This window comes from Phallusia mammillata, chromosome 8 (genome assembly GCF_965637545.1).
Source record: "Phallusia mammillata chromosome 8, kaPhaMamm4.hap1.1, whole genome shotgun sequence".
Lineage (NCBI taxonomy): Eukaryota > Metazoa > Chordata > Ascidiacea > Phlebobranchia > Ascidiidae > Phallusia > Phallusia mammillata.
The window spans coordinates 6,964,404-6,986,688 of NC_137259.1; the positions used below are offsets into that span (position 1 = coordinate 6,964,404).

The window sequence follows — 22,285 nt, forward strand, 5'->3', positions numbered from 1 at the left end:
AAACTATAGTGGTGAATACAATTCAACTCATCACAGGTACAGTGGCGCAGAATGAAGGCAACCATTTCGTTGACACCTGTGTATATATTATGACTTAACAATGCGTAAGGTTTTAATGCATCGCGCCATGCACCTTTGAACAAAAGTAACCGGTGGTTGTTGCTTAGTAGCTTGGTTTAAGATTTTTTTATATTTTGGGAAGCCTCATTAAACATTCCTGCGGGTCTTGGTGTGCCAAAAGAAAATTTTAAATACATTTTCAAGAGTAAGGTTGGTATACGCGCCCTAACTAGTTTTCGACATATAATAGTTTACATTTACACATGCCCTTGTCTTAAAATTCAGCCTTAAAAGCACAAAACACTCTGCTTTCTCTTTATTATATACCTGCTGGCACGAACCGCCATTAATTAAAAAAAGTTGGCATGCGAGGTCATTAACACATGGAAATAACAAACAAATTGGCACGCGTCGCCTAAAAGGGTGCCCACCCCTGGTTTACACAGTTTAGTTTTTCTTTACCTAAAGGCCCAAAATGACACAGTCAACCGAAACAGCAGTTTAATGCCCTTGAAACTTTTAAGCATTAACAAATAAGTTTGAAACTGTTTTGTATTCTTTCGAGCTTAATGCTTTGATAAAAAACATTTTTCGCACCTGCAACTTCGGCGTTCACAGTAAAGTGGATCTTCGTCGGCGCTGTCATCGCAATGGTGGGTTCCGTCACAAGTTAACGAGTATGGGATACACTCCTGTTTATCGCCACCAGTGGGCGCCGTAACACTGCAGTTGAAACCGTTCTTACCACAGCTCAGCTCCTCTCCTGTAAATTAATGGGCAAATTTTAGATCAGATGATTTTTTGAAACCAAAGACAAAATTGTGATGTGATTCAAATTAAGCAAGTTTTATTGTGGGTTCCAACATATAGTTGTAATAAGTAAAATCGTTGTTATTACGTGGACAACTAAAAATGTCTGTTAAAGGGTAATCATACGCCAGGCCTTGTGAAGGTGTTATAACAAATTTAAAAATGCTACCTACTAAACAAAAACCAATATCATGCTTTTATTTTACATTTAGAGATGCGATAAAAAGTTCCACATTTAAAACAAAATATTACCGTGCGAATGTGCTTGGAAAATTAAATACTATCCAGGAAAAGAAAAAAAACGTTTTTGTGTTGTAAATTTTTGACAATACGTGGGTTCTATTGGAAAAAGTTTCATACAGTTATCGTACAATGTACGCCCCTGGTAAGATTACAGTTACTAATAAAAAATCAAGAAAATGACAAGGTACCTTGACATAAATGAGCGACTTCTCCATTGGGACATAGACATGAAGCCTTTCCGTCGTCCAATACAACGCATTGATGTTTACATCGGAAATTATCACACGGGTTTGGGACACCTGTGAAGCAACGGAAGTCAGCTTAACTACATGTTAGTGTGGTTAATATTCTTTAATACTCCATACTAACTGGTAGGGATGTGCCAAAACTGCAAATGTTCTGTTTGGTCGAGCACCGAGCATCTCACTTTAATGCTCGGTGCTCGGCCGAGCACGCTCGGTGCATTATGACGTCACAAAAAATCCCCTTTCTACGTTTTAGCTCTACAAGGTCTCTTACGTCACCGGCGGTGTTTTATTAACCTGTACATGCCCATAAAATACGCGTTTTCCCAACATCTAGTGCATTTGAAAAATCTTTCGTTTTTGTTCATAGACACCATTTATAACACTAGTTACATATGTTAGCAGGGCGTGAATATGCAAATTTAACGCTCGGGTCAGTTTGTGCAACTGCTCGGCCGAGCACCGAGCATTAAAAACAGCGATGCTCGGTACCGAGTACTCGGGTTCTGGCTCGGCTCGGCCCATCCCTACTAACTGGTAAGGTGGCTTTTACATAAATTTCTATTTTATATTTTTTATATCTTTTTTTACTGATTTACTATACACACTATTTGACCATCATAATTGTTTTGCAAGCAAAGACGCCCCACACACGTATTTATGCGAATTTGTGACGGTAAAATAGGTGTGACTAATTATTTTTAGATTCTTAAGGACAAATTAGTAGAATGCACCAACCCAACCTAAAAAGGTTTTGCCCATGTTTTTTTTAAATCGCTATTTTGTCATATTCTCTCAAAAGTAGTAAAAAACGGGTAAAAATCCCAATTCTCTAAAAAAATATTCTCTAGCTATGACCTCGATATTGCTGTTCAAGGGCAGTTATGATCAGTAAAAATTCTCCTAGAAAACCCAGGCAGTATTACGGAGACTGACAAATTAAAAAGGTATCCATAATAAACGTTTTTTTTTTATCTAATAATACAATACAGTAAATGCCGCCTTTAAAAACTTCGACAGCCTTAAACCTACAACAACCTAAAGTTGCTGCATTGCATTTAGCAGAGTTCTTACACGAATCGTTGTATACGGCGAGAACACCCAGTAAGTTGATATAAGTCAGATTCCGCATCACTTCCACCTCTTCTCCCGTCCACTTGATGGCGCGCATGACTTTTTCCCGCTGCCAGTCGCTCCAATACAGGTGCTTCCCCAAAACCGCGATCGAAAAGGCGTGCTCCAAACCACGTGAAAGTATTATCTGTGATTTATGAATGAATATGCAAAGACAATTCATGCTTAAACAAAACGCACATTTATTGAAACCTATTCAAAATTGCCTTGTGCTCGGAAAATGGTGAATGAGGTATTAAAGTGGGAAAAAAGTACAAATTAAATACAATAGTTTAATACCTGTTTAGCACCTTTTTTATCAATCTTTTACGTGACTCAAGTGGATTTAAATGGGTATAACTGATGTGGCCCTTATTGTCACTGATGGTGGCATGAGCATTCGCCGAAACGTTTGAATAATAAAGCATGTCGGTTTTTACGTCTATTTGGGCCATTGTTTCCATCATGAAACCTATTTGTTTATGTCAACTCTTTGTTTTAGCTACACAATTTACGTTTTTTCAAACTACGGAAAGGCACCTTTCTATTTCGTCCGTTAAAGTCGCAACTTTCAATCTTATCCAAAGTAGCATCAGCCCAGTAGAGTTGTCGGACCACAATGTCGATTGTAAGCGCATTTGGAGTGCTGATTCGAGTCACAATAATAGCTTGTGGGTCGCCACCATCTAAATGTGCCCTCCAAAGACCTGGTGATTTCTTGTTCCAGTTCGTCCAAAACACGTAGTTCTGCCTTCAAAAGATTTATAATGAAGTTAGGTTGGGCTTCAAAACAACCACGAGACGAATTGAGCTTTTTCACAAAGATTCGGCTTCGGGCAAAAAATCGGTTTTGGTCAAATAATTTGTTGCGATTCGAATCTTTTACGAATACAAATTTAGAGCCTAAAGCGTGACTTTTCTGCCTAATAAGGTACCACACAATCTTTAAAACCATGCCAAAACAAAACATGTGTCAACCGTTATGATTTTGAAAACATTATCGTTTTCTCATTACAGACAAAAAGTCAGTAATTCATTGGCATCCTGGCAACCATGGCCCAAGGCAACCGTAAAACCCACAGAACGAAAATGATAATCGAACACAACTATCCTGTTGTGCAACACGTTTTGCCCCGTAGAAAAAACTTATGTTTTCATGTCAAACGCGTACCGTACATCTTCGCGCGTGACGTCATAAATAATTCGGTTGATTCGGTCGAATTTATTTAGAAAAATTGTAATTTTCTGGTTTCTAACATTTGGTAAAATCAATAGAAAATGGTATTTAAGATGAATTTAAGACAATCATATAATTATTATTTATCGCATTTTCTCCCAAAATTCATTAAGCTCCGTGTGTCGCAACAATCGATTATATTCCGACAACACGACTAAAGTATTTTAAACACGTAACCAATGCTAAATCATAGGCGATACACGGCTGTTGTTTGTGATCGGCCACTCAAGAGGTAAAAGTAACAATACGATGTTCGCGTGTCTCCCCTCACCACTAACTTTCAACTGGTGACTCAAGTGGAAAGTAAACACAGAGAAGACAACAAGTGTAGTGACTGACCGCCCATGGTGGCAAAATGAATGTTTAAGTGAAAATAGAATAAGAAACAAAAATTAGAAGGTAGGAAGTTGTCCGAAGTAAAGAATTGTTAACGTAAAGGACTGTGGTTCCCAACCGGAAAGGAATTCCTCCCAGGGAAAGAATTTTAAAACTTGAAGGGGGGGAATTTGGTTTAATTTTTACATGTGGCTAGTAAATATACCCTTAAGCTTAGGAAATATGACATGTGAAGTTGAAAAAAGACTCAATTTCAAATGATCTTTGTATGGTTTAGCATCTACTATTAGTACTATGTAGTATATTAGGGACGGATGGAAAGGTTTCGAATTGTTAAGGGAGGAAATCGTCGAAAAAAAATTGAAAACCACTGCTTTAACGTATACATATTTTTTTTGTCATGACTGATCTAGAATAGATCTGGCAATTTTGTTTGTAGTAAAGCTAATCTTCAAATCCGTATCGTCTGTACGTTAGTTTGTTACAAATAGTTTGCAAATGACAGTTGTTTTCATGTTAAGGTGTACAAACTCTGTTAATTTTAACATCTATTTGGATTAATCATAGCACCCCAGGCCTATTAAAGGCGTCATACCGAATCAGCCGGTTACCAAGCATTCACCATATTTTCTAGCCTACGCCTTGTCATATGTTGAATGCTTGGTGACCGGCTGATTCGGTACAACGCCTTTGATAAGCCTGGCGTACTAGGATTTCTATGAGTGTGCCGTAATAGCTGGTCTGCATCGACGCTTCAGGGCTGATCCCAGCTATTCATATGTGTCTTAACTATTTAGATTAAGATACTAACTCATCAAACCCATGAAATCGTATAAGACCCAACATTTAGTCGAGTCGACAAGTTGGAATTTCCAGGCTAAAGCATTTTTGAAACAACGACTCCCTATAACCCAGCGTTCATGAAATCAGACAAACATTTTTAATGTGTTTATAGTATTGTTGTGAACATACGAAAGGCGATCTCAGGTTACTCGCACCGCTATAGAGAAGTATGTATTGAATGTACGCTCCATTTGTAACTAGAGAGCCCAGTGTCAAAAAGTCGCCCCAATCCAAGACGGCATAGCTCCAAGACGATATTACTTAATTGAAGACTGTATACTGTACCTTTATGTCAAACGCTCAGTAATTAACGCCCTATGAGTGAAATGAATGTTTACGAATGTTGTCTAGGATTTGAAGTCACGTACAAAGGAGTGTGGTAAACAACTGTAAAGATACTATACGTTCTGAATGTATTTAGGCTGTATAATGCTGGAAAAGTCAATTATAAAGCTAGAGAAGATTGTTGTTAAAATATATATAAGTGAAGTCGGTCAATGCGTCCGAAAAAGGCATTTTTTACAGACCGTTTGGCTTTCAAATATAGAAAGGAATATATACCACGACGTATAATGTGGTATTTTTAGGAAATCGGTTGCTGAAGCAATTGTAAAAATTAGCTGCAATTAAACATATTGGGAAGTTTTGGATTGTAGCAAAACAACAAGATGTCGATGACAAAGAAACAGCTTGAAGAGGAGGAACATGCGAAAATGATGATGAGAGCAATCACAGAAAATAATGTCCAGAAAATTGAGGTAAATGTGCGGTAGATGTGGTTTTCAAATTTTCTGTAGCAAACCATTGGAAGCAATCTTCAAACTAATTGCGCACCAATTTCACCACCTATTCTACGATGTGTATAACAGTAAACTGAAAATAAGATCATTGGAACAGGAACTTTTAACATCCTTTTGCGCAACGTGGTCTGACGTTTTCAACGCAGTTTAGAACCACAACTTATTTCACAAACAAAAGCAATATGAAATATGTTTCTTCTTTAGCCCAGTTGTAAACGGGCCAGAACCAATTACAAGCTGAAAACGCCACCGAAACACGAATTTAATTAAAACAAAGCCCTATTTACACATTTAAATTGGTAAAATTGAGGCTTTTGGAAAATGATCTGTTTTACTCTTACAACGGCCCATCTTAGAACTTTGCTTCAGCAAAGACCTATTTAATCTCACGAAAATCTTTTTCCCTTTGTGAAACAAGAAAACTTATCAGTTATTACCAACAAAAAAATCACATATTATCAAGTGAAACTACTTTGCAGGAAGCATTGGAAAGCACAAAGAAACACGGACAAGGCTTCGTCCTTACAAGTCAATTCTCACATAAACGGGGTAATTCACCAAAGGTCAGTCGAGCTTGTGTATAAAATACATGTATTGGTCTAGTCCGAACTTAAAAACTAACATTTTTGTTCTGGCATACTAAACTGCAATGTGCGATACCCAATGTTACAATTGTTTGTGTAATTATCAGGCAGAAGTGGCAAAAACGTGATACTCTTTTCTAAGTCGTAAAATAAAGCTTTCTGGGCTATTGAACATAGTGAGATCACGGGTTAAGCAAACAATACGACGTAATCCGTAAGGTATACGAGCGTGTCGGGCTTTGGTAGCTGGGAGTGTTGACAGAGCGCATTACAATAACTCGCTACACAAAGTCTCACAAACCCTGAACAAACAGACGTCGTCGACAGTTGCCATAACAATGGCCGGGCAAGTTCGTCTTTTAGGAAAAGTTACCAGCCTTAGCTGCAATGGTGTAAAAGCCTCTAAAATAAGTTTTTTGGGTTTGGTTTGGGCAGACCGTGTTTTGTACTAAGAAGATAGTTAATAACTTGCTTACTAGAGACCTAAATATACGTAACATGTGTTGTACAGCTGTAGTTATCGTGAGGTGTAGTTGAACATTCACAAGCAGTGCACAGCAGTCGGGTCAGTGTGTTAACATGCGTATTTAGTCCAGTCAAATGCAGTCAAGGACATAATATCTCAAAACCTTGAGACTTTATGGGTCCAAAACAGTGTGCACTGTCTGCAGCTTATCATGGTAAAAAGTTTTCCCAAAACGGCTAGAAATGTAATGTTCTGAAGAAAGTGCAAAATATATTGGAAAGGAGGTTGTGTGAAGGACTACTTTTTATATATGCACGTTATTGCTATTTAAGTGATATTCTTATACCTTTTACATACCAGTGCAGCAAGGTCATTACGATCGGTGAACATACGTTAAATTGCAGACGCCTAAGAGGTCCACCACTCCTCATATGCCCATGGTGATTGGTTCACCAATCGGATCACCACCACCATCTCGAAAATCCACACCATCCCCATCCAGAGGACACCGAAGGAAAAAGTCACGTGACAAGAAAGTAAAGTCCGCATACCTGACCGAGGTCAAACGAAGGTCAAATAAAGTGGACATGGCGATCCAGAGCGACGAGCTGGATCCTGACCGGATGTTCCCAAGTCCTCCTCCTGTCACTCCCGAAATGAGATCAGAGTCCGGAGACAAGGAAGACCCCGTGAAGAGGGATGAGGAGTTAGCAGAGATGATCAAAGAGGAAAAAGATCTTAAAATAGGAAAAGAGGACTTCGTTGCGCGTACAGATGTAGCAAGTAATGGAGATGTAAAGAAGAAAGAAGAAGATGAGATTCCTCCTTCTGTCATCCAGGAGGAGCCGGAAATGGTAGAGAGGAAGACAAGAAAGAATCAAAGAAGGATAAGGTAACATTTGTAAAGGATTTTCAACAGTTGGCATCAGTGGAATAAGGCCTTTACGTTTTAAAACTTTGTAGTAACGATATGTTTTTGCCGTATTTCTTTGGTATGTATAGTACCGCCATGTTACAACTTTATTTGGAAATCATGTTTTAAAGAATTATACTAGAAGGGTGGCTTTCTGATATACTTCCATTTTATATATTCTATACGATATTTACCAATTTACTATACACATCATTTGATCCACACATATGATTGTTTTTGTAAACAAAAACTAATGGGTCCCCACACGCGTGTTTGTGCGGATTTACGGTAAACAAATGTTGCGGTGACTTTTAGATTTTTAAAAACAAATTTTTAGAAAGCATTAACCCAACAATAAAAAAATTGTTCGTATTCTTTTTGCACTATTATTGTCATATAATTACAAAAACATTAAAAAAGAACGAAACAAATACTTTAATTTAATCTCTTGCTTTGACCCAGATATTGTCGTACCATTGACCTTCAGTAACCTCTCAGGGTGCACACGCCAAACGACTGTTTGACCTATTGACACCGTTTTCAATAGACGCCGTCCTTACTGTTCAACAAAACCGTTTAACCTAATTTATACATGCCTTGAGTGTTGATTCCTAAATTTATAGCAAAAAAACACTACATTATGATGAAAGAAAGTTCTGAACTGTGTTAGTAATACCTACTAGTTGTCCTTAAGTAACCCATGGTCATGCGGCGGCCAACCTGACAACGAGCATTTAAAAAAAAACATTTATCTTGCAAAAATGTCAAGTTTGATTTTTCAACTTTATTTTGATTAACAAGTTTTGCTTGACATATACGAAACCGAAGCACGCTTATTAGGTTTAAATCACGTCATAGGTGTGAAACCTTCGCCAAAACTGAAAATGTGAGTGACAACTTAATAAAACGAAATAGCATTGCTGTGCAAAACAGCTGATTTCTAATCACCGAAACGACGTCTCGTAAAACGTCTGTCCGACGTCAAGCTGAGCCCTCCTGCTATCGTAAACCAGTGAGTTACTCTCTTGGGACTTCTGCCTACAGTGTCTTTCTTGACCAAACGAGCGTTAGACACATTTACGTTTCGGGGGCCCGTGGGTAAACCGCTGGGTAATTCGGGGTCAAACTTCTGGAGGATCAAGTTTGGATTAATAACTAACATATGTCCAAATTTCAATAAATTTGAAGCACTCTTTCTTTACCAAACCAGCATTACAAACCAGCGTTAAAAATTTTACGTTTTCGGGGCCTGTGGGTGAACCGCTGGGTCATTCAGGGTCAAACTTCAGGAGGATCAAATTTTGGTTAATAACTAACATCTGACAAAATTTAAACAAATTTGAAGCACTCTTTCTTGACCAAACGCATATAACAAACCATGTTTTAAAAATTTTGCATTTTGGGGGCCTGTGGGTGAACCACTGGGTAATTCGGGGTCAAACTTCAGGAGGATCAAATTTAGATTAATAACTAACATCTGTCCAAATTTGAATAAATTTGAAGCACTCTTTCTTGACCAAATGCGTTTAACAAACCAGCGTTAGACAGAAAAAAGAAAAAAAAAATACAGACAAAAACAATATGTGTCCCCTTCAGGGAAGGGGACCCATAATAACAGCAACCCCATGACCAACTACAGGAAAATGAGTGATAGTTTCAAAACAATATTATTTACAATTTGTAAGCTCACACCATTAAAAATTAAACAATATGAAACGACCATAGCCGATATAAAAATACTTTAACCACGATAGAAAGCGACAACTTCAATTATTATGACAACTTACACAAACCGTAAAAAAGACACTGTAACCACAAAACTGATTTTTGGTCCACAGTAGGCTAAAAAACACTTTACTGTTATACAGTTTTCTTTCAAACACTTGGGAGAGCGACTTGATCCTGTATAATGACTCGATATGCCTGACGATATACTGTAAGTGTAACATTTGCCCTTAATTTCAGCTCAGCAAAATTTGCCCGTCTCGGACTAAGCAAGCGTCCAGCGCAGTTTAAAATCGTTCCTCGGCCCCAGTTGTGGCAGCAAAAGATGGACCCAGCAAACCCCGAACCCCTACCTTCGAACGTGTACGTAACCCGGGTACCCAAAGTGGGGGGCGAGGTGAAGTCTCCGTTTTACGCCCAGGTGGATATTCCAGAGGGGGCGCTGCGAGGTGACGTAATTATGAAGTTCGAGACCCAAGATTATAATTAGTAAGTGAAAGTGTTAGGTGTAAACTGTAAAAAACAGTAGATCCTACTTTTAGCAAAGTTCAAATTTGAACCTGCAGGTTTCTAAAAGTAAACGTTGCGTTTCTTTAGGAGAAAATCTGTACTAACTACATGGAGTGAAAATGTTGCAATAAGTATTTTTTGTTCGTTTTGAATAATAGACTAACAATGTCACTGAGGAAATATGTATTTCCAAGTCTGTACATTGACTTGATTCCAAATTACACAAACGGTTTTTCATAACAAGTAAATATTAGCACGTGTCTAATCGATGGTCTTAGCCCCTATATAAACAGTAAAACAGGAGTTGGAAGATACGGACATTTTAACCTGAGTATTGTTTCTAGTACAAAGCTGGGATTAAAGGATAGCGACAAACTGTGCAGTTACATCATCGATGTCAATCTCACGCCCCTGACTTATTCACTACATAAAGAGGCTACAGTCAAAATGCGAATACTGGACGAATGCATTAACAAGTAACATTGTATTGAATTTAAATGCATAACGTTCGTATTACACTTTTTATCCAAGTCTGATCGATTTCTTAACAAACAAGGGTTCTTTGTGAAATAGAGATCAACATACAGCACAACAACACATTTTAGAAACTTGTGTCATTATAGTGAAAAATTTAATTTTTCACGTTTTGGTGGCCTGTGGATGAACCGCTGGGTTATCCGGGGTCAAACTTTCGGAGGATCAACTATGGATAACTAACTAACTAACTAAAATGGGAAAAGGGGCCCATAATTAATTAAACCTAACTTAGAATCAGTTTGACATAATTTCACTGATAAAAGTGATGTTAATGTGTAGACAAGAAGATGTGGTCATCATTTCGTCACGACACTTCGCATGGCAACGCGCTCCAACAAAAATCGAAACACGACAAGTGAATGGGGATAAGCACTACTATGCAGTTACCACCACACAAGTGCTAGGTAAGGTTTCTTGAAAATGTGTAAACACATCGCATATAAGCTAAAAGTCGCGATTTCCTCGCTACAAAGTATTGAAAACTTTCAAGGAAATCTTGTGATTGAAAGTGTTAATTTTGTTTGGATTGATTTAAGCGACTTAATTGTACAAATTCGACAGGAAACACGATTTAGGTGTATATTTCCTTGGAGACAGACTGACATTGAATAAATTTTCGGCCACTTTTACACCATTGAACTATATTTTATTACTCGTTGGTGCCAGTTTGTAGCCGCATAAGCTTGTTATCGGTGTTTATGATGTGTGTTAATGCCCTTTTTCGGTTTACAAGAAATTTGTCTTTTAAGGTATGCCTTTATCCTGATGAAGGCGTCCATTATTCATGATAAAGCTGCTGGAAGAGCAATACTCGTTTATAACATTGAAACGATTTATTCAAAACCTAAAAATGTTTATATTTCTTCAGGAAAATTCGCAGTGATCACGTCACAAAAGGCCGACCGCTTTGTGATGACGTCAGCAGGCGGTCTCTTCGCTTCGACTATCCTGTCTGACGTCACGATCAAGATGGAAGAGGGGGCCGTGAGGAAGATCGCTCATATGATTGAGATGAAACCCATGAAAGTTAGAGATGAAGCCGTGACCAAAACAAGTCACGAAGCTCGATCAGTTGAAGGTAAAGGGTTAAATTTCAAAACCGTTTTATTCAAATTTAATTTAACCAACACCAAGTGTTTATTTTCTGTGATTTAGGGGTGTCGGGGTCTCTAGTGGCATGTAGTCCCTTCATTGACATTACAAAAGAAGTAATGGGAAAGTCGGGGTCTTTAGTAGACGGAGTCCAAATCCCAGCACTGGTCAAACTTGCAGTACCTATTACCGCTGTTGTCAAGCAACCAGGAACCAATCAGCAAGCAGATACCCGGATGTGGGCTGAACCAACCATCAAGGTTATGTCAAGATGCCCAGTGACAGTCAAAGGATCAGGGCAAAGCAACGAAACTTTACCGGGAATTTGGACCGATATCACCGCGGAACAAAACAATTTAGTAGATCCTGTGGGAGTTCAAGATGGCGATCCCGTGGTTATCAAAGCCAGGTTGCCAGGGCAGTTTATAATTCTAGTTTTCGATGCAGCTGTCCAACATTCGGGATCGGGTTCCTCAAGTTTGGAATTAGGACAAGTCTGTGATCTTTTACTACAGAACAATCGCACGTTTGATACAGTGGTGATGGTACACCAGAAGGTCAAGCAGCCACAAGTAATAAGTAAGTTACAACTTTTAGTGCTCAAAAAAGTTTTTTCTATTGTGAGGTTAAATAAGGTAAACTCTATTCCTATTGGCTGACAGGTGTCCACGTGGTCCCGGAGGAGGCTGCGCAGCGCATCTGCGCACAAATGGAACAAAACGCTGAGTGGCGAGCAAGTGACGTCACATACCGTAGTGACGTCATACGCCTGGAGGAGCGTGACAAGGTGGAGATGAAATTTCGAGAAGGATTTCGCCCGACTGTAAACCAACTGCCACAGGAGTTGCAGTTCAACAGCAGAAGGTGGCAGGGTTACCAGGTAAAGTGCCACTGGAAGTTGCCAACGGCAGCGCAGTAGCTATTATGCTGACAGTGACAGATGTCACACGCCAAATTCCGGACTAGACATTGGAAAGATTGATGCGTGCAAAAAAGAAATGAAAAAAAGTTTTTAAACAAACATCAAGAACTTAACAGCCCGATTAAACACATTCGTCACTCCATTTACATCCAAACCGTTAACACTCTTGCAAAAAAGTACTGAAACAACAAACTGCTTCCAAATCACTGCAAGTTAGGTCTTCTGTTGACTTAATTTAAATCAAAGTCGGTGGTTTAAGCTTTCTTGGTAGCTCGTGTACGTCAAAGAGTATAGGTCCCTATAATTCGCACTCTCAGACAAAAACTGCCGGAACACATGCAGAGGCGTTGTACAAAAGTCGAATTTATAGACACTGGGATAGGCTGCTGTACACATGTTAACCTAATGCAGGGGACAACCAGACCGACCTAACGAGACATATTACCACACACAAAGTAAACAAGTCCATATGACCTGGAGTTGGAATTAAATGTTACCGATTTTTCAGTTTGAACTGGAAGCGACGGAGGAATCGTTTTCCAACGCTGACACCACAATCAGTGGTGCGATCGAGTTCGCTGTGAAAAGCAACGACGATGACGAACAAGTGACGTCACACACCTGTTACGTCAGAATGCCACACGACAACGCAACCCCCTACAAACCCACAGTGATCGAGAAACCAATGCCAAAAGGTAAAAGGCAAAGTTGATGGTGTTTTCATAACCAATGTTTTGGATAATATAAGTGCAATTTCAATTCTGTGCAACTGCAAACAATTCGTAATTTGACAATAAGTTTGCGAACACTGGTATTGCCAGAAAAAATGGTGTTTTTTGCTGTGTTTGTATCTTAAAATACACGGTAAACAATTTTGGTACCAAAAAATCTGTTAGGAAATCCAATCAACAAAGACAACAATGAGTACCATACCGAATAACCTTATCTATTGGCTAATATACATTTCTCTGCACAGTGACTGTGTTCCGAGAATACAAACTGAAATGGATGAAAAGTCTTTCGGATGCCGAGAAGGAAAAATACAAAGCGATAAATTCTCCCTGAACTGAACACAAGAGTGAAACAAAATGGGAAATCACAACTATTATTTACTGCACAATTTTCCCACCGCTTTTAAGCACAAACCAATGCACGATAATGTATGCATTTTAGAACATATATACGGTTGATTAATGAAGCTACACTGTATTATTTTATTTTTTATTTCATTTACACTGTATTATTTCAAATTCTTGGGTTATATATAGATATATAGCGTACCTAGAATATTGTGTTTTTTTTCTCCGTTTTTGTGTATTACGAAAAAACTCGCATTTTTACGGTACGATTAAGTCTATTTTTTTTAATATTTTGTTTTGTCGCATTTTGAAGAAAATAAATGTTGTTTACACTCTTTAAACTGATCATGTTTAAATAAGAAACTGATGATGTAGTTAAGGCAAAATAAATATAGCCTAAAATCTTAAGGACGAAGGACTTTTTCATGAACTTAAATCATAAGACATAAGGTTCATTATAGTCTTTATCCACCAAGCAACGAGCTATGTGATTCCATTTTTAAAGTACAAGTATTGTTTAAAATGTCAACTCATTTAACCCCCAAAATTATAAACCAAACTCACAAATAGCCCAAAAAGTAAAGTTTAGCATGTAAACCTATTTAAGGCTAGTTATTTTAATTAACATTATTATGCAAAAATACAAGCAATTTTAGACTTACTGGCTACATTCGTAGATGACTAGAGCCCTTAAGCTGTCATCCTCCGACTGTTTCATAACGATAATGTTTGGGGCTGTGGCGTTCGGGTGAGATAAAAACATCCTCACTACAGTCTTGTCGGTATAACTTGTCCAGAATAAAGCGTCGTAACCTCGGTGGTATGTCAAGCCCTCCACAGTACCTACGTCTAAATAAAAGCAGGTTTTAGAAAGAAACAGTTGTAATCTAGTGGAAAGAAAACATTTTGCCAGTCGATAGAGCAACTATGTACTGTTATGTACTTTGTTTATTTTAAAGGCAAAAAAATCAATACATAAACATACGATACGGAGTGACTTACACAATTGTTAAATCAATATTTAATTTGTTTTTAGATACTTAACGGCAACGCATTTGATTTTTCAGTTCTGCGTTACGAATAACTTTTAATTCCAGAAAAAATGCGTTTTAAGTTGGGTGCAGAGTAATCGTGTAACTATTAGGCCAAGGATCAAACTTTTCGAATCCCGCGTGCCAATTTACTTGTAATGACAAATTAGTTGTGGTTTTGCTTGTGCTTGTGTGTAATGTAGTTGATTTCAGCTGATTTAAATAAACCTAAAAAGCTTTTTCGCAGCCTTGACTAACGTGCTATAGGTTGCAGAGGTGACCCCAGACTCCGTCATTTCTGACCTAAAACAAACACGTACCTTTCGCGACAGGCTTTCGGTTCGGTGTTGACCTTCCTCTTTCCTTCATATTGATTGAATAGATATTTCCCTTCACCATGTCACTGTAGAAAATCCGCTTGCCTCCGTAGTCCATCGCCATGGCAACCACCGACTGCATCACTTTAGGATTCTGTGGTGACAATTGATCATTTATATTTACGACATACGGTGACCGGACTAAAAATAAGCAATGTCGGCGTCAAACTGTGAACAATTTGTGTTCCATTGTCGCAATTTTGGTGAGTGTTATGTGTCTGCTGGAACATATTATGGCGATTGTCGCAATTTTGGGAAGTCTGTGTTACTGGAAAACGCACTTGGACAAGAAAAACACAAAAAGGTGGGATTAGAACCAACAACCTCGAAAGACCTTCAAACACGTGGGTTGCTGCGTCATTCCTGAAAGTTGGCGGAAGTAAAACAGATTATGACGTCAATAACAGTCCCATTGAGGCAAAAAAATTATTACGCTAGTTTGTGCTAGTAACTGACAAGGTTAAATGTTTGTGATGTGTTTCAGCACCCTTTTAAGAGTATCCCATAATTGTGTTACCTCGATTAGCGGGAAGGGCTCGTTGAGGTTGGTTGGATCATAAACATCGATACTTCGAATCACAGTGCGGAATGAATACAAGATATAACGGTCATATGCTGAAAAACAAAGTAATGCATTAGTTTTGTATACTGTTCTAAAAATACAGCTTTACAGGTAAACTAAAAAAATGTACTAAATCGTCCCAAATCCCCAAAACGGGTGAAACTAGATGCAAAAAAGTAATTGTATTTACCTTGGCATGTCATGTTGTCATCGCTTAACCTCCCATACGCGCATGCGCACTTTCGATTTTCGTCTCCCAGGTAGAAACACAATTGTTCACAACCGCCTGCAAGACGACGAATGTGTTAACAATATGGCACAATCAAAAGCTCTTCAAAACGGTTATGATCAGATGCCAAAGGTTCAAATGTATTAAATCATCAATTTATTTATCCTTATGAATTCAAATAAATATTTTCGCCTAATGCCAAAAGTTTCAATATTTTAACGAAAAAAATATCAAGTCAGTGATCGGTTAATCCGAATCTTCGCCTAACCCAGACATTTTTTGGTTCAAACGGATCCAGAACCAAGATTTACTGTCTCAAAGATACATAGAATCGTAGCATCAGTTATAAAATGTGCACGAGAGTAAAAAATACAGAAGAACATTGACCCAAAGTCGTAGCCCACCACCTTCAACAACCCAGAAAACAGTTATAAACCGTACAAAGCCGGTTGAAAAAAAATTTACTGACCGTTGTTAATGCCACAAACATTGGTGCCTCTTTGACGGTCAGGGCTGTAGGCGACAATATCCTTGAGATGATTTGAGAGTCTCCGTCTAAGAAGCTGTCCTGTGCTGCCAACTATGTCATAACTGCTGATCGAACCATCCAAGTACTGACTGCAATTAACACACATTTTAAGTTAGTGAGTATTAGAAATACACTCCAAGACTAAAAAACTTAAAAGGACAGAAAAATATTTGAGAACTGAATAGTAGTTAGTACAGAAAATACATGAATAGGAGAACAAACGTTGGTGACCTTAACTTTTAGTAGCTGCGTACGTGTTAAATAGTGAATGAAGAGTTTTAGTTTGAAAATATGAAGAGTTTAATTGGCTACATGTTTACCTTGAGTAAACTGCTTGATTTGGATAGCATTGATATAACGTGACAAACCTTTTTTAGATAGTTAAGGTGAACATACATACGTAGTGGGATGAGACCTGAACACGCACTGGGATTCATGTAGACCAGCGATACGGCATACTCATTATAAATCATAGTATGCCAGGCTCATCATACCGTATCAACCCGGTCTCCTAAGCATCCACGTCCGTATGGCAAGGGGTAGGCTAGAAAAATCTAATCTGCGGTGAAATTCAAACCCACGAAAGGAGTCTGTCCGGGACGAGCTTGACTCGGTATAATGGGCCTGTGGGACTATGGTTTCTTTAGATAAGCAAGGACCAGAAAAAAACGAGTAAAACTGAGTCAACCTAGCTAGATTTAAGTGAATAATGATAAAATCCATTTAGTTGGAAAAGCAAGTAAACAGAATGACGGAAATTGTATGTTACATTAAACTACAAACCTGTCTGTCCAATACAAAATTCCGTTTAAGTACGTAAGACCGTATGCTCTGCGCTGTGTGGTTGTTACGACAGTCTTAATGTTATTTCCATTCAAATCCGATGACTGGATCAGGTCAGTTTTAGCGTCACACCAGAACACCTTGTCGTGCTGTGGAATCACAAAATACAACAATTAGGTCATTTTTTCATGTGGTTTGTACATAGACACCTAAGATATGGGAATAAGACCTGTAAAGTTAATAAAGTGCCCAAATGCAACCTTTGTGTGGTTAAGCATCTACTTTGTGTGGTTAAGCATGCAACCTTTGTGTGGTTAAGCATCTTTGTGTGGTTAAGCATAGTAGGTTCTACTATGTAGTATATTAGGGAGAAATGAAAATGTTTTGAATTATTAAGGGACGATTTTGTCGAAAAAAGTTGAGAGCTACTGGTCTAAGGCAGGGGTGTGCAACCTGCGGCCCGCGGGCAAAATGCGACCGATTACTTAAAGGTAGTGCGGCCCGCTTGTATTTCAAATATACTGAAAAATGAATTGTATTTGGCTCATGGTAATTGTATAGTGGTAATTGTATGTATTGGGCCTCGCAGTGACAAAGGTTGCACACCACAGGTCTAAGGTATTGATTACAGCCGTATCCCAACTCTATATCTTACCAGAATACATTAAATCACCTCATAATCGATGGTTAGTCCGTTGGGCCATCCAAGACCGGTAACGACTTGTGTAGATTGTGAACCATCGAGTCGCATTCTGATCACACTAGCTTCACTCCCCCAGTCAGTAGCAAATAACAAACCCCTGGTTGGATGAACCGCAATCGCACGGACCTTTTCACCACCTTTGTATATTGTGTAAGGAAAACTGCCATTCAATCTGATCACCTAAAAAACAAAGTTGTGTGGGATTAGTCTTTCATATAGGAATGGAATTAAATAAAATAGCGTTGCTCGATTTGGGAAATTTGTTTATATCGCTATTTTGTTCCCGAACAAATATGTTCATTTCGTTCCGGTCTGAATTTTTTTTTCTAAATTGGTTAAAAATGTTTGTTTTTTGCTGTTTAACAAAATTTCCCTTTGAAAAGTTATATCTTGTTGAATTTATCACACAGGCAAAAACAAGTACACCAATTCTACTAACAATATTTTTCGGTCCAACAAAATTTCCCTTTGTAACATTAATATCATGTTAAATTTGGCAAAAAAACAGTCATATTAAGATCTGTTTTGGTTTTTGATGGAAAAGTGAAATAATTAAAGCGTAATAATTATGAAAAGTTACCTTGATCAGGTCCATTCCTGGATCTGTCCAGTAAACATTCTTAGCTATCCAATCCACAGCTACGCCTTCAAATCGCTCGCCTGTTTGTCTAAGAAATAAACGGAAACATAAATAGAGATTATCCTTACACACACCTATAGCTTGTTTACTATTCAGGCACTGCAGTCCTAAATTTTGTGCGATTTTCCAACTAACATTAAATTTCATAGCATAATGCACTACATTCATCAAAACGTTGAAGAAAAAAACATTTTAATTTCAAATGAATTACATTGCAATGTAAAAATATATGATGGACTTTTCGACAAACTGTGGTTGTAAAAAATAATTCAGAAACCAAAAAATGAAACTGTACTGTTTACATGCGATTTTTAACAATTCGTAACTTCACTGCACTCTCACCTTCCGTCCGTATCTTTATGGTCCACGTATGGGGAGTAAACAATCCACTGTGACTTGGCATCACGTGATGCAGCCTTGATTAGACTCGCAGCAGTATCAATCCACACGATTGTGTTGTTGCCTATAATGAAATACACAAGTTATCACTCCTACAGGCTCATAATGCTCACTATTGTAGATCAAGTGTCGATAAACGTCATACCGCGTTTAATTGTAATTGGAGGAAACTGTCACGTGACGAGAATGCAAACATTCAAAGGGGTTTCAAGCTACAGATAAGTGACACTAAACAGACAGTAATTCCTTTGGTACTGACGGTAATTTTCTTTTTAATTCCTTTGGTACTGAATTTTTGCCAATAAAAAGACGATTGGCGCTTTGGTGAATTTAACTTAGTTTGTCCCAGCGATATACAAACAAAAAACTTGCTACAACGTTGTAATCTAAATAAATCTACGTATATGTGCAAAATAAAGGTACATGTTTCTCTTTTTCAATTGTTTGCTCACGACGTTAATGTTTAACCCCTTTCTTTGATCTCACTAACTACCCGTGGATCATTGCTAACCATGCTAAACAAGCTGAAATGAAACATGAATCTCGTAATGAGAATTAAGAAAATCAGCATTTGATTTTTAAACTTCAACCGCGAAGAAAAAAATTAGCGTTTTAAAAAATAAATTATATGAAAAACAACTTACGGGCATAGAAATCCACTCCAGTAGGCAGCAATTGAGTGGTGATAGGAACAAGCGTCTCGGTTTGACCGCCATGTATATCCACCCCCGTCAATACATGAGAGTTTGTGTATAGAAGAAAATCCTGAATCGCTGTAACAACAATGTTTATTCAAATTAATGGTCTTTCGCCGAAAAAAGACAATATTAGGTACAAGGAAACTATAACACATTCTTTCCTTCCGAAATCTTTCAAGAGGTATTTTTTAGGTATTTAAAGGGAGTTTTTGACAAAATGGTTAATAGAGTTAAATAAACCAATGTTTTTTTGTATTACACAGATGATCATGTAAAGTAGGTGTTGTACCTTCTGGGACTTTCCCGGATAATTGCATGATTTAATTAAGTTTGATATTTTAGTCGAAGTAAAATGTACCTTCGCACGCTGTTGCATTGGACTTTACCGGCTGAAAACCGACGGAACATTTGCATATGACGTCACGGTTGTTGCTAGGAGACGGAAGGCATATCTGTTCACAGCCGCCATTGTTGTTGCGACAAGGTCTACATAGAAAAAAATTGCATCTTAGACATGGAAAAACAACAAGAACCGATTTTGGGGAAATATATTACGCTGCACACCAGAACAACGGATAATAGATAAACCAATAGTTCTTAACCAGTGGATAATTACGTATTAAAAATAAAAACAATAAAAAATAAAAGATAATTAAAAAAATCGTTTTGCAGGGCGTATTATCCGTTTTATTTCAGTGACGTCAACCTTTTGTGACGTCATTATTTTTTTGGGGATATATATAATTCATCTGGTTGTTTTCAGGGATAACAATTATAAGAAAGGTTAAAATCCACTGGGATCAACTTACAGATTGGCCACCAAAGCAGGAGTAAGAATTTGTGCAGATGAATCGAACATCGCGATATCTCGTAATTCGCGTACTTGGCCACGTGCCAACTTTCGCGTCCACTTTGACCCCTTCCGCAACAGTTCGTAAATTGCGTCTGCGCAAATGAATAGAGACGGGTTTCATGATATAGTATGTTTCGTGTTACAATAGAGGTGCATAGTCTGCAATCCAAGTATTAGAAATCGGATACAAACGGGATATCAGCTACTTTATTTGATATTTTTTTTTGGAATTTTGATTTAAATCTAAATCTAAGATTCTGGGAATTAAGTTCGTTTAGAAAAAATATAAGTTAACAAGTTTTAAAAATTCATAAAATTCAGTAAATTGTTTCTCGTGTAAAAAAACCTAGGAAAGATTCTTAAATGCATATTAGTTAACAAATGAGATTATTGGATTGTACTTGATTAAGTTGGTTTCTAATTTCATTCAAATCCATCAAACATTTGATGGAAAAACGAGTCGGACAAACTTTGGAAAGAAAAAAAAAGAAAAAAAATTGACTAAAATCAAGATGTGTCCCCTTCAGGGAAGAGGACCCATAATTAACTAGGATTTCTTCCACTTTCAACTATAAAATGATTACAACACCAAACTCACTTGTTGTGGGGTCGTACAACCACATGTAATGTGCCTGAATAGACAGTTTGGTGCCTTGCACTTCTAAATCATCATGGCACCAATATTGTTTACAACTGCCAGGGTAGATTCGATTGAGGTTGTTATTTATGGTTGCATACAAACTACCGTTGCAAAACTTCAAATCGTTCACCTTGTTTGATGCAATGATCTGTCAAAGCAATAAACTGGAATTGGTTATCTTGTGTTCATAAGCAGTAACTGTGATTGAAGACAGAGGGTGACAATTTCTCTTGCTAAGAGACCGGTCTAATCAAGGTATTATTTTGCGGTCTTGGTTTCACAAGTCATGATAATAATCAAAGTTATTTTTAAAAAAAGGCATTCGCGCAGTATTTACAGCAGTGTAGTGCTGCTAAAAAAAGTTAACAGTATAGCTTACAAAACAATACTGCGAGACGAGGTTACCAATCTTGATTAGGCCTGCCATACTATATGAAGAACTGTTAAATATAACTCAATTCCCAGTTTCATAAGTATATATCGAAGTTTCGTTAAGCATTGTAATGTCTTGTTAAGGTTTTGTACTGGCAAAAACTTACCCTTTGCAAACCCGAACCATCCATGGCTATCTTGTGAATTCCGTCGTCAGCCGCAAAATAAAGAATTCCGTTGGAAAGGTCAGAGGTCAAAGCTCGAGGTCGCCGAAGAGCCGACCATGCGGAACCGGTCGTTCGGTTATCTAATCGAACTTTGTACCTGTAAAGGCAGTTTAAAAGTAAACTGAAACCCTTAAACGAAAGCGTTTTTTTGCGAATTAACAGCAAATACCGTTGTTAATACTGTACAATAAACTACTTTGAAAGGCCAGTGTTGTCATTTGTGTTAACTTTTCTCCAATTAAATTTAATTGTCTTGTGTTTGGTTATGCATGACTGATTTTAACTGATTTTGTTTGTTCATGTAGCAACTTGGTGGCCTCTCACAGTTTGTTTAGTAATTTAGTTTCTTCGTTGTTAGGTTGATTTATGTGATTTGCGTATGTGAAACACTTTGTATATGTTTATTAATAACTTGTTTTTATTATTCTATTTGAATAAGGTAATAATAAGTTTTTAATTTTTATAACGAAGTATCAAAAATGCATAGATGAATAAAAACTACGTACCTTCCATCTAGTGACGTAACACTCAGCTTTCCACGGTTCACTGATCTTCCGTTATGCATGACTGCGTCATAGGAAGTCCAGAAAATGAGGTCCCGCATCCAGTCAACGACCAATCCAACCACGTTTGGTGATTCTAAATCTGCAAGAATCTCAGTAAGCGGTAAAAAATTTCGACATGCGTTTACATTTCCTTCGTTTCAGCTAAGATAAATTTAATACTG

The 22,285-nt window shown here is 37.8% G+C and overlaps 2 protein-coding genes across 3 annotated transcripts in view; one reads left to right on the forward strand and one right to left on the reverse strand.

Moving 5' to 3' along the window:
• The window catches only part of LOC145205196 (low-density lipoprotein receptor-related protein 1-like), a 75,428-nt gene that overhangs the window by 23,817 nt on the left and 29,326 nt on the right, over nt 1-22,285 (reverse strand). The window contains exons 35-53 of one of the 2 annotated variants that reach the window (XM_080077857.1): nt 22,065-22,197; nt 21,499-21,655; nt 20,918-21,107; nt 20,276-20,411; nt 19,825-19,952; nt 19,413-19,541; nt 18,712-18,832; nt 18,310-18,397; nt 17,700-17,909; nt 17,027-17,175; nt 16,184-16,332; nt 15,676-15,771; nt 15,441-15,538; nt 14,867-15,017; nt 14,178-14,364; nt 3,012-3,222; nt 2,433-2,619; nt 1,302-1,412; nt 658-823 (exon numbers count right to left, since the gene is read on the reverse strand). In XM_080077857.1, coding sequence (XP_079933983.1) covers nt 658-823; nt 1,302-1,412; nt 2,433-2,619; nt 3,012-3,222; nt 14,178-14,364; nt 14,867-15,017; nt 15,441-15,538; nt 15,676-15,771; nt 16,184-16,332; nt 17,027-17,175; nt 17,700-17,909; nt 18,310-18,397; nt 18,712-18,832; nt 19,413-19,541; nt 19,825-19,952; nt 20,276-20,411; nt 20,918-21,107; nt 21,499-21,655; nt 22,065-22,197 — 2,797 coding nt within the window. Of the gene's footprint in view, nt 1-657; nt 824-1,301; nt 1,413-2,432; nt 2,620-3,011; nt 3,223-14,177; nt 14,365-14,866; nt 15,018-15,440; nt 15,539-15,675; nt 15,772-16,183; nt 16,333-17,026; nt 17,176-17,699; nt 17,910-18,309; nt 18,398-18,711; nt 18,833-19,412; nt 19,542-19,824; nt 19,953-20,275; nt 20,412-20,917; nt 21,108-21,498; nt 21,656-22,064; nt 22,204-22,285 lie in introns of both variants that reach the window. The other variant, XM_080077856.1, reaches the window with a different exon arrangement.
• LOC145205198 (uncharacterized) lies at nt 5,508-13,850 on the forward strand. The gene is made up of 11 exons (XM_080077858.1): nt 5,508-5,645; nt 6,167-6,250; nt 7,142-7,629; nt 9,616-9,864; nt 10,230-10,361; nt 10,702-10,826; nt 11,291-11,500; nt 11,578-12,093; nt 12,177-12,394; nt 12,945-13,131; nt 13,413-13,850. The coding sequence occupies exons 1-11, from the start codon at nt 5,556-5,558 to the stop codon at nt 13,499-13,501; spliced, it is 2,388 nt and encodes a 795-aa protein (XP_079933984.1). The 5' UTR covers nt 5,508-5,555; the 3' UTR covers nt 13,502-13,850.